Raw genomic sequence first — 13,229 nt, forward strand, 5'->3', positions numbered from 1 at the left:
TGCTCATCAGAAATATGAGGTTGAAATCCAGCTACTCGACCAATCAGAAAATGTGAGGGTGTCAAAGGGTTCTTTACATCATAATCATCACTTACATAAGTCAGAGGTCTTGAATTGATACAAGCCTCTACTTCAAACAAGGTTGTTTCAAGCTCACATTTAGTCAAGCATCTAGTGCCAAGACATTTCTTCAATGCAGATTTAACTGACCTCACAAGTCGTTCCCACCAGCCTCCCCACCATGGGGATCTGGGAGCAATGAACTTCCACTCGGGACTCAAGATATTAAAGTATTGCTGAAGAGCTTTGGCAACACTTTTAAAGGCCTTGGCATTATCTGAATACACCACTGATGGAAGTCCACGCCTGGCAGAAAATCTGCGTAGTGCTAAAAGACAATCAGGCACTGAAAGTGAGTCTGTTAACTCTAAATGAACAGATCTTGTAACAGCACAAGTGAACAACAAAAAATACAATTTCTGAGATAGTTGATCAACTGCAAACAAGGGACCCGCATAATCCAATCCAGTTATTGCAAAGGAGAAGGTAGATTTAACCCTCAATTCTGGCAAAGGAGGGGCTGACTGACTACATGGTCTAGAACAGAGGTGGGGAACCTGCGGCCTTAAGGCCGCATACGGCCTTCCGGGCCATCAAGTGCGGCCTTCTGCGGCCTTTGATATACAAATTATTTTTCTAAAAGACCTTGAATATTTTTTAAGCCTGAAATCATTATACACCTGAAACTTATAATATACACCACACGCATGGACGAAAGCAAAGTTAGCCGTGTTCAGTGATGTCAATCCCCTAAAAAGGGATAAAATAATTAAGAAAAAAAAAATTCAGTGCGGCCTCTATGTGGGACGATGAATTGTAAGGTGGCCTTCATGCACAAAAAGGTTCCCCACCCATGGTCTTGAATCAAATCTCTTGCAAGCAACACATTCTGTACAAACTCCTTTGGCCACTTGTCTCAATCAAACAATGTAGTAAGAGTTTCTAATGGTGGACATGAGGGTGTGAACACCAGCATGTTTCAAAAGGTTATGCTGAAACTGTACTATAAGTTTGGCCACATGACAATTAGGAATTATAATGGGGTGCTTGCTGTCATAACTTAAGTCAGAATACTGAAGTCTACCTTTGACTCTCAGCAATCCATTAGAATCTATAAAGGGGTCATATTTTATCAAGGAAGAATTTCTAGGAAGGGGTTTTCCTTGAGACAAAGCATTTCTTTCATTCTCATAACTTTCTTTCTGAACACAGATCAAAATATTGTCCTTTGTTTTGATCAACTCCTCATAAGTGAGAGGGCCAGAATGTTTTGTGCCATCAGGTTTGCAATTAATAATGAACCTCTTAACTCAAGAAACAATATTCATAACTTTGCTAAATTCACTATATCTACTAAAGTCAAATACAGATGTGGCTTTCTCATTAACAGTCAAGGCTGTTCCCTCTCCCTTACTCTCTTTACAGGTGTGAGCCAAAATGTGTGTCTCATCATCAATATTAGCTCCAGCATGGAAACATGAGGAACTAGATAACCAATTGGGACCCCCAAGCCACATGTTATTTGAAATTAGTTGATCAGCCAAAAGACCTCGGGTCATCAAATCAGCGGGGTTGTCTGTACCAGGGCAATGGAACCAATTGCTTGGAGATGTTAATGTCTGAATTTCAGTTACTCTGTTAGCAACAAACATCTTCCACCTATTAGGATTACCTTTTATCCAAAACAAAGCCACCTTAGAATCTGTCCAGCAAACTAATCTTACACAATCATTCAAACGTAGGGCAGATTTTACAAAATGACTGAGACGAGCACTCAACAAGGCTCCAAGAAGTTCCAGCCTGGGTAACGTAACCCGTTTGATGGGAGCAACCTTTGTCCTAGCCATACCAAATGATACATGAAACTCCTTATCTGATTTAGGTATACGTAGATATACACAGCTACCATAACCCTTTTCAGATGCATCACTGAAAGCATGTACCTCTAATCCTACTAATAAACTTAAAGATGAATCTGGGTAATAACATCTATGGATTTCAAATGTCTTAATACTTTGAATACCATCAATCCACAGCTGACATTTCAGCTGCAAGTCATGTGATAGGATTTCATCCCATCCAAGTCCTAGACGCCAAATTTCCTGAAACAGTATTTTAGCATACATGGTGAAAGGACTTATTAAACCAAGTGGGTCAAACAGTCGAGCAATCAGACTCAATAAGTTCCTCTTAGTGAAATTCAAGTCAAAGTTACAATCCAAATTAAGTCCCTTGAATGAAAACACATCCTTAGAGGCTTTCCAATGCATTCCCAATAACTTTGTAGTCTCACCAACTTCAAAAAACTGGTTAAGTTGATGAGTTAAACTCTTACTGTTAGAATTCCACTTGGACAAAGTCATGCCAGCATCTGATAATATACTCTGAGCTTCACGAAACATTGTATTGACTTCTTCAACAGTATCTGCTCCTGAGAGCCAATCATCCACATACAAGTTTTCCTGGAGCTCTTGCACTGTCACTGAAACAGGATATCAATTCAAATTATGTCTAAGAGTGGCATTCAGTAAAAATAGACTACTGGTGTTACCAAAGGGTACCCTTACAAACCTCATTACACGTATGGATTGTCCGCACTGCCACAAAAACCTATGAACATCCTGATCTGAGCGCTGAACTCTAATCTGTAAAAAGGCTTTGGTTATGTCAGCAGTCAAGCCAATTTTCCATCTTCGGAATCTTAGTAATATTTCAACTAGATCTGGGATTAGTGAAGGTCCAGATTCCAAACAGTCATTCAAAGAAACACCATTAGATCCCACTGCTGAAGCATCAAACACAGGCCTAATTTTTTAGGAAACACATTCCTTAACTACAGGTCTATGAGGCATATAGTAAATGGGATAGGGACCTTCCATTTCAGATTGAGGAACTTCTTCTATGATATTACTGTCCTCATAACTCTTGAGAACTTTATCATATTCAATTCTTAAACTAGGATTCCTTTCAAACTTAGAGTTAAGCGTAGCTAACTTCTTCCTTGCTCCAGTCTCATTTTCAAGCAGACTCAACTTAGAAACTTCACTTTTCCAAGGAAGAGCAACCTCATACCTGCCATCAACAAACTTAACTGAATTCTCAAAATTATCTAACACTCGGTCTTTGGGAGACATCCCTCCCAGCACAAATTCCAATACTTTCAAGGCTCCAAAATTTATGGAGCTCAGATTCATTAACAGGTTTAGCAGTACTCATACACAACATCTGGTGAGATACATTCTTTTCCTGGGTTTTCATACAAGAACCAGACAATATCCAACCAAACACAGACTCAAAGGCCACTAAACCATCACATCTTATAAGGTTCTCTGGGGAAACAAAACGCCAGTAATTATCCACACCAATCACTATATCCAAAGTGAGGTCACGATCACGTCCATAGTCATCAGCTAACTGTAGATGTGAAAGGGACTGCAAAACATCAGAGGGAATCCTTTGACGGCTTAAGGGTGGGCAAATGGTCTCAACTTCGACCGCTAATATTGAGTGAGGATTACCCTGAGTGTCAATCAATTTCATATCATATACATTCCGTTCTTTTCTATTTTGTGATTTCTTATTCCCAAAGGTCGAGTATGAAGTGTACTTAGATGTAACCTAAGTAGTGTCTGCCCCTAAACCATACATGACAATAGCATCAATAGATTTCCCATTATTAGTTAGAGTCTTGATCTTAGCAGTTTGCAAGACAGTGGACCTTTTAACTCTCTGATCATGAGAGATGCCAACATGCTCAACAGTACCACTACCAGTATTGACTGCATTATCAACTTGTTCACTGGGGGTGTGGGCGACACCCTGTCTACTTGGTGAATTATTAGTGACACAAATTGTTTTGCCTGTTCTGCAAAACAACACATTGTGATATCCGGAGCACTGCGCACACTTCATTTTTCCTCTACAGTCCTTGGACATATGTCCTTTGACGAGGCACTTAAAACAAAGTCCTAGGGATTTCACTTTCTCTTCACGTCTAAGGATATCCAATCTCAATATTTGATTGCACTTTTCGAACTTGTGTCCTTTCTGACAAAATACACACTGATGTGGTCCTTCTTCAGCTGACGTCTGCAAAGCTGAAGCCGAACTAACTTTTCTTCTTTCGACATCTTGTGGTGCGTTGCTCTTCTCCATGGACAAATCCTTAAAAATCTCCGATCGTTCACGACGCTGGATCTCGGTTTGCAGAAACTTCATTAACCAGTCCAAATCGCCTTCACGTCCAGCACTTTCCCTCGACCACTCCAGACGGATGTCCTGTGGTAGGCGAGCTACGATGATAGGAGTCAACACCATGCCATACTGGTTACCGCTGAACCCAAGGGCTTCCAAACTTCTTATATGCCGCAACAGTTGGTCTCGTAACTTCCATAGGGAGTCACACTGATTAGCTCCTTTAGCTCTAGACGTCAAATAAGCGTTCATTAAGCCCGACACATGGGCGAATATGATTCTTTCTGTGCTGTCAAATCTCTCTTTGAGTAGTTCACATGCTGTCTTATAATTTGCAGGTAAGCGCCAAACCTTGAATGACAGAAAGTGCCTCTCCTCGAAGGAGGGACTGCAGGTATGAGAACTTGCTTATAACAGGCAAGTTACTCTGGTCAACCAGAGCTTCGAAGCGGTCCTAGAAGGGTTGCCATTCTATAGCTTCGCCAGCATATTTATAGAGCTCTTAACTAGGTAACCTAACCTCTGATCTATCCTTAGAAGAAACGGAGATAGAATCACTTACAACAGTCATATCCTTCAGGCGCTTGGCAGCCTTTGCTCTAATCTTCCTGGCGGATCTTTGAAACTTGTCAGTTTCATCCATATCTGACTCTACTTCGTCAGAGTTCAATTCCAACTCCACTGCCGTCTGGTGCTTCTCAAGATCTGCAAGCCTCTTGTCAAATATGCAAATGGTAGCTTCTAATAATTCGAGGCTGGTAGCGTCATCATTCAATAAATCTTCTAATTCCTTGACGCTTCGCGTCACCCAGCCTTTGGCTGACGCTCTCTTTTTCTTAGCTTCTTGTAAATTGGCCGACATCGTGTCAAGCCTTAAAACGGGTTAACCTTATTCTTAAAGGACTTAGATAGGGTTTCCCGGATCTGGGCACCAAATGTAATGTTCAAAAACCTCACAATATCAGCCCGGCTTTACCAGAAAAATCGAGCGGGATTCAAATAAAAAATATGGCGTCGATTCTGTTTATTTGCTGACGAAAACAAGATATTTCAAAGATGGTAAATAATTACCCTCTTTCCCTGGATCCAAATAAATGCACAAACATAATCATATCAAAAATATATAGCAGACCATTATAATGATAATGGTAGTATTAATCAAATCTAACCAATTCAAAACAAGTAAATATAGAAATGGCGGGAAGCAGACGACAGGCCACCTAGCAGGGCGACTGCAGGGCGATAGTCGTATCTTTAACAGTCACCAAGAAAATCAATCAAGCGACTACCTATATGGCCATGTTCAAGGGTCATCCAATCAATGTCAGTAAAATTGAAATCACCCATTATCAATAAATCCCGGTTGCAGAAACTAGACAGTTCTTGAAATAACAGTGATGTGGCTACTCTGTTACTCTGTTACACATTTAGATGTGTAATAGAGTAGCGAGACTCAGGCTTGCTGAGAATGCGATTAGTATATGCAGTAACATAGGGTTTACATCCATCTACCTGCTGCATAATTACAGTTCCAATACCTGTACCAAAAGCATCTACACAAATAGTAAAGGGAATACTATAAACAAGGAATGCCAACACAAGCGCCTCAGTAAGGGCGTACTTTAATGAATCAAAACTCTCCTAATGAGCATCTCGCCACTGAAAGGAAGTATCCTTCTTGAAGAGACGAGTAAGGGGAGATGCAATTGAAGCAAAATTGTTAATAAATTCGCGATAGTATCTTGCCAGTCCAAGGAAGGAACGTACATGTTCAACTGACCTAGGTGTAGGGAAATCCCTAACTGCTTTGACTTCATCATCTGTGGTGTGCATACCATGTTTTTCTACAACATGACCTAGGAATTGGATGGTAGACTTAAGAAAAGATCACTTGGGTAAATTGAGTTTCAATCCAACATCAGCAAAACGTTGCAAGACCATGAACAACTTATTGAAGTGGCTTGCCACACCCTTGGAGACTAAGATTAATTCGCCCAGGTAAACAAAAGGTTCGTTCCCCACTAGGTCATGAAAAATGGAGTTATCAAGCGCTGGCAAGTCAAGGAAGCATTCCCTAACCCCATGGGGCAACGAAGCCATTCATAATGTCCTATTGGAGTCGAGAAGGCCGTGATCTTACGAGACTTCTCCTCAAAGGGAATCTGCCAAAAACATGCCTTTAAGTCTATGGTGGTGAACACCGTATTACATGTCCCAATGGACTGGAAAAAGATCACTTAACACAGGCAAAGAGTAATGGTCTGGAATAGTGACCTCATTAATTCGTCTATAATAAATAACAGTATGCAAGGAACCATCCTTCTTAGGCACCAGGAGGAACGGCGAGTTCCACTCTGAGTGAGATTCTTGTACAACACCTTCACGTAACAAGTTGTCAACCAAGGACTGTGCTAAAAATCGACGAGAGTGAGGTAACATGCAAGAGGGTACATAAACAGGACAAACACTTGGCTGAAGATCAATGTTATAAGCACCACGATCCGTAACTCCTAATGGACCACCAGGTAAAGTCAAATTTTGACGGGGTTCACTAACAGTTTAATGAGACGAGGCGTTTCATCAGGAAAATAAATTTCACCTACATACGTCGCATACTTAGAGCCCAAGTAAGCCCAAGTAAGCTGTGTCACTTGCTTGTGGAGACTGAGCCACAGAGGCTGTCAACGTCAACTACTTCAAAGAAACCTAAATGACTGCCAGGAGAGAGAATGATAGAAGCACCAGTGACGTTGGTTACCACAGTTGTGGTAACATGATCTTCACGAATAGTGAAGAGAGTTCCTTCCAATACTAGACGATGAAAACGTACAGAGTTAGGCTGAGATAAGACGTCAGACCCAATTGGAGCACCTGAAATGCACACCGGGACTCGAACTGAACTTGAAGGCCCAATATAATCCTCGCCTACAACAACAGCAGCACAAGAAAGAATAGGAGACTCAAAACAATTAGAACCCTTTGAAGACAGGTGTATGATCTGACCATGCACAGAAGGTGAGCTATATATGAAACTGGCCTATCCGTTGCAGGAATAACAGAATTATGAAAAGTCACTACACGGCGCCTAGGAGATCTATCTATGCCATGAGCTGTAAGAGCATCAATACCCAAAAGGCAATCACACATAAGAGCAATGACAGAAATAACAACAAAAGTAACATGGAAGAATGTAGCATGCGAGGAAAAACTTAAGGGAATGCGAACAGATCCAAGAATAGCCAAGGGAGAACCTTAGGCAGAATACAAATTATTACAAAAAGGAGATAAGGGAATATTGTACAAATTCCTGGGAGCTTGATAAGCCTTTCTACCTATAAGACTACATTCTGCACCAGTATTTACTAAGACTAAAATAGGTGTGTTCTCCGTAAGAAATTGGAAAGTGAGTTATTAAGAAGACTTAGCAATCACCAAAGGGATTATCTGAGACCGGCTATTATTGGTCAATCCCTTAGTTTGTGATATGGGCACTGATGAAAATGGGATTGGGTTAGCCTAAGTTGATGAGAAGTCTCTGAGAAGTTTCAGAATATTTGAACACTGATCAATCGAATATTTACATTGACCATGGATATGACAGTAGCTAAGTTTACTCTAGAGATATCACGTGTCACGTTAGAGGCATCAGGGAATTTTCTACGGACAGGGGGCTGTTTTTAATTGTGCTCGTGACGCTTACGGCGAAAGCAAAAAGCGATTGAGTGACTTAACTTGTTACAATAGGTACATGTAAGTACGGGAGGTGTAAATGTAGACGAAGGAGAGCTTTGAGTAGGTACTAATGACTGAGGGGATGGAAAAGAACTAGGAACAAAGGTATGTTGCTGTATATTGCTGATACACAAAGAACCAGAAGGCACATCCTTTAGTTTACTTGAAAGCCGTGTTGCAAAAGATGATAGGGACTCATCCGTCTTATAGCTCAGAGAAGATTTTGCTCTCCTGTAAAAAGGCACGAGTAATAATATATAAAAGGAAAATCCAAAATAAAGCGGAACCTATCCAAAATCCAAAATTATTGCATCCTTAGCTACTCAATCTGAATAAAACAATGACTTGAAGGCATCAAAAGTGATCTTTCTAGCCTAGGCTTGAGCACTCATATAGTTAAGAGTTCCCAATCGGGATGTAAGGACATCAGCTAACTTTTATCACCATTGGAAATTATCACCTACAGGTGTATCAGAAAAGATTTTGAGGAAATTAACATTAAAAGTAGAATAATTATAGTTCAATGTTTTGGGGTCAAAACATGAAGCTGACATAATTTAATCTGCCAATGAGTTAGGCTCAAGTTGAGATTTCACGAATGAGATTTTCTCATACCTAATAGTTATATTAGTATTGTTAATACTATCTTCGCGTTGGTGAATAAAATCTGCAGTCTTATACTGAAGATCCTGATCCGAAAACTTACTATGGAAGGATCCTGATGAAAAAGGGTAAATCTATGAGCCATCGTCTGAGATGGAAGTTGGTGACTAATAAACGAAGACAATTTGGGCTTAGACACATTCGAGGTAACTGTAATCTTCTCCTAAGTAGCATTAAAACAAAACAAACAAAAAACAAGAAATTCTTAATACATACATTAATTATTGTGACCGCTTAGATAAACACATACCCCATTAAGGAAAACTTGAACCAGCAAAGAAATCACTCTTGCCTGAAAAATACAAATAATAATACCAATTTTCTATGACTCACAACAAAGGAAAAGGCACCGCAAGGGATAACCATACACAAAACAAATTAAGTAAAATGGCCGAATGTGACATAACAAAGATAGCCCCCTAACTTTAACGTAAGCAACATGATGTAAACAAATGGCAACCTGGCCAGAGAAATGAACTTTTGTTCAATTATGACGACAGACTCAAAATATTACAATTTGACATGCATGCATGTATAGATAACAATATACTGTGTGTATATATATATATATATATATATATATATATATATATATATATATATATATATAAAAGATTGAACACTAGTGAACAATACAGTTAATGTGAAAAGGCAGCGTACTGAAACCGGCAAAACGGAGGCGATCCGTGTAGACGTAATCTGTTCATTAATCCTTTGTCATCCAAGCCTCCAGATGAATCACTACACACACAGTAATAGTAGTTGAACGTCTGATTAACATAAGTGACTACGATATCCAAAAATCCAGGCAGGATGCCAAGTCGGAGACCACATGGAATGAAGAAAAAATACATGGCGCCCACGTAGAATACACTGTTCATATATAATTCCCAAAGTCACTGTTATTAATTACCTGGTTGCAAAAAGGGGGGCCACATAACCGCACGCGAGCTATGAAGCTGTCCAGCTAAAGTTCACTAAAGTTCTTATCACTCAAGAATTGCCCACCGTATAAGATTGCTCAAAATAAGCAAACTGACTTTACTGCGTGCCACCACAATGTTGTGGAATAGAAAAAAAAAAACTCACTACACGTAAGAAAATTTATTAGGTTACAATTCACCAAAACACTGCAATCGAAAAATGCGTGCGTACAGATAAAAGAAACATACATAGTTCGCTTGGTTCTCCTTACAAAAGGTACATGGGTTGTAATAGATTAATACAATCTAGTAAAATTGATGTCCAATAAATATATGATAATTTTGTAATGAGAAAACACAAACACAGTTGAATAATTTGTAAGTATAATACACAACGATAATTGTACAATGCTACAACGCAGTACATAAATATAATATACACAATGGTACGATACCATCACAGGCTTCAAGACTTTAATCAACACAACGTATCGCCACAAGAAACTCCAACCAAATCACAAGAACAACTAGTGCAACGCGTCGAATCCCAGTATCAATTAAGCCCAACGCATGGGTTTCAATACTTCAATCAACCCCCCGAAATCCAACCCAGACAAAAAAAATAAATCTATTCAATAACCCACAAGACTTCATTCAGCCCCTCGCACCTAATTCGAGTACACCAGCCACTTTCCAGTGAGCGACACACCATCCCTCTGGAACCGTCCCCTCCAAGCGACGATTGCAATTCCACCTACTCCAGCGCCACAACCGACCTCACAAGCCATCCGGCACGCAACGTCATCAAACACATCGCGAAGCTTTCTCGCACACCCACTCCGTAAGTAATACTATCTACATTTTGGTCATTCTCCTCTGTACTGATCCTAGTGAATCGATGTCCATTCTATAAGCCGGAGACCAAAACTGTATCTTGAAGTCAAGGATGGTTCTAACTAACGCTAGAGATTGATAATTACCTCTGCACTTCTATTCGTAACCGTCCTAGTAAGGAAACCTAATGCTCTGTTAACTTTATTCCTAACGCTAATGCACTGATTCCTGGATTGAAGGTCAGGACTCACTAGAACTCCCAAATCTCTCTCGCACTCAGTTTTCTCTAAAAACGTGTTATCTAAGGTATATCTATTTTTGGGGTTGTATAGCCCTATGTTTAATATGCTGCACTTTGAGATATTGAAGTCCATTTGCTATTTTACTGACCATGTAAACAATTTATTAAGATCATTCTGCAGAATCCCGTAGTCGCCTCCTGACCTAATTAGGCGTTCTATTCTAGTGTCATCTGCAAACTTACTAAAATCACTATTAATTCCATTGTCCAAATCGTTTATGTACATAATGAACAATAAAGAACCCAAAACCGAGCCCTTGGGGACCCCACTAGAAACATTCCCGTACCTGGATTTTACACCATTTATGGTGACGCGCTGTTTTCTGTCACTGAACCAAGCTCTAATCTATTATAACACTTTTCCTCCTATGTCATGTACTTCGCATCGGTTGAATGTGGCCACCAGAAAGTCGGCCACGATCTCCAACCATCGCGTCTGCCCACCTCCTCCCTCCACCTGAGACATCAACAAGCGAACAAAACTGCTTCGCCAACAAAATTTTGGACAAGCTAGCATCAACTCATTCAATGCACCGTCAGTCTCCAGTTACCAGACAGTGCATCTGGATTCCACAGCAACAATAGCCTTCGTTACGTAAAGTACCAAATGACAATTTTTTACACGTACTCACACTCCTAAGATATACTAATAACAATCAAACTTACAAATATATACAAACAAATAAAGACAATTCAAACAATAAGTGCATGCGCATATAGGAAAAACAATTATTAACTAATCCATTAAACAGAATCCACATACCAAGACATAAAGTGATAACTACTCAGATGACTCACTGCCAATTCTTCAAAGAGAATAGATACTGACGTTCAAAGTGGAACAAAATTTTAGTGCAAATAAATACATTTACCATAGCTTACTAAATACATTCCAGGATATGATAATATACATAAAGCCCCTCACTTTACTAGAACTTATTCAAGCCAATAATGGATTTTTACAAGTCAATGTCTCCCACTAGCGACGTGACACCTTATCATATATCTTATGTAATTATATGCCAAACCTCCACCGTCTCGACCTTAACCCGAGGTATGAGGACGTACCTCAAAGAGGTCGGGGAGACAATGTATCTATATACTAACCATTACGGTACATCACATGCCTGACACGAAATCCACATGCATGTAAGGTGCCCGACAGGAAATGGCCCTTTGTCATGCCTCCAATCTTGCTGACATCCACACTCCCAAATCATAAACATCTGACACAGACATCACGCCACCACCCAACGGAAAGTTACCGAAGTAAGTACATAGTGTCGCCAGACAGATCATTAACCATTTCCTCATAATAATCATAACTGCAAACCATACACCATTTCATGACACATTAACCAATATTAATACACCCATTGCAATACAGCTAACACAAAAATAGTATTGTATAAATCTCAAAGCTAAGATCTACTGTAAACCCCACACCAGACATGCTTATTCACATATATAAGCAGCGACAGCGTCACCACATACAGACTAGGGGAGACACTCTCCCCTAGAGGGACCACCAGGAGTCTCTCCCCATACGTGATTACATCCCGATCTATAGATACTGGAACTTCCTGCTTCAATAAATACAAAGTCCAATGAGACTTTATCTTCCCTGCACCACACTTGTGTAGTCATCAAAGGTTACAAACGCCAGAACCAAAAGATTCTCAATGTTCTTGGACACCTTGCTTCTGATCTTCATCCTTTTTGGGATAAACATGTATCCATGATTCAAGCTTATTTTAGACAGTAGTATTTCCCTAAAATTAAATTGCTCAAATCCATGTACATTCATCTTATATGTCAAATTCTTACATTTTTGTTTTCTTTGAGCGTTAACTTCGCTGTAGTCATCGAATGGTAGCCGTGTTGAGCATCTGTTGCAAGAAATGTGGGTATGTTTTTGTAGTTGCCCTTGAGAATTATTCAATCTATACTAGTGTGCACACGCGCATTCATTGGCTACTATACGTCAGATCTTGGTGGTAGCAGCAAGCTTTATCGGACCACCTATCGTGTGATTTGACCCGGAGTCAAGTTGACATGACCTGAGGTTCAAGCGCCGAAAATACCTGCATCTCAACCGGCAGATTTAACCATATAGATTATATAAGTTATTATGATTAATTACTTCTTGTATACAAAAAATATAGAGTTAAAATAAGTACTAAGTGTCCATAATCAGTTCCACAATGTAAATATTTGTAAACAGACAGATGTTTAGAATTGTAAGTGTAATGAATTGTTGGCAACCGCCACGCAATTTCCTCGTTACCCCCGTTGATGAAAATGACCAGTCACGGACGGGATACAATAAAGAGAAGAACAAAAAAATATATTTATTCCCAACACCTCTATCCAATGTAGGACAACACTAGTCTACACACACACACACACACACACACACACACACACACACACGAACTCTTGGAAAGAGAACGAACATACAAAAAATGCTAGAAGATACAAGGAAATCACTAAATGAGATAGTAATGGGCAGGGGTAATCTG

At 39.8% G+C, this 13,229-nt stretch overlaps 2 protein-coding genes across 4 annotated transcripts in view; both read right to left on the bottom strand.

Moving 5' to 3' along the window:
* LOC143038817 (dipeptidase 1-like) overlaps nucleotides 1-13,229 on the bottom strand; it is a 959,386-nt gene that overhangs the window by 889,331 nt on the left and 56,826 nt on the right. The gene's annotated exons all lie outside the window — the stretch shown is intronic.
* LOC143039020 (uncharacterized) lies at nucleotides 1,371-3,600 on the bottom strand. Its single transcript, XM_076208867.1, has 4 exons — nucleotides 3,273-3,600; nucleotides 2,933-3,181; nucleotides 2,612-2,845; nucleotides 1,371-2,542 (listed from the first exon to the last, which is right to left on the bottom strand). The coding sequence occupies exons 1-4, from the start codon at nucleotides 3,598-3,600 to the stop codon at nucleotides 1,371-1,373; spliced, it is 1,983 nt and encodes a 660-aa protein (XP_076064982.1).

This window comes from Oratosquilla oratoria, chromosome 25, assembly GCF_046742065.1.
Source record: "Oratosquilla oratoria isolate Oo_2021 chromosome 25, ASM4674206v1, whole genome shotgun sequence".
In the NCBI taxonomy this organism is placed as follows: Eukaryota; Metazoa; Arthropoda; class Malacostraca; order Stomatopoda; family Squillidae; genus Oratosquilla; species Oratosquilla oratoria.

Bases quoted from the DNA above. Each gene is read 5' to 3' on its own strand.
- LOC143039020 (XM_076208867.1), bottom strand. From the start codon at position 3,600: ATGAAATTGATTGACACTCAGGGTAATCCTCACTCAATATTAGCGGTC. The intron at 2,846-2,932 runs GTCCCTATCCCA...TTGATGCTTCAG, and splicing joins TCCTCAATCTGAAATGGAAG to CAGTGGGATCTAATGGTGTT. The intron at 2,543-2,611 runs GTAACACCAGTA...ATCCTGTTTCAG, and splicing joins GTTTGTAAGGGTACCCTTTG to TGACAGTGCAAGAGCTCCAG.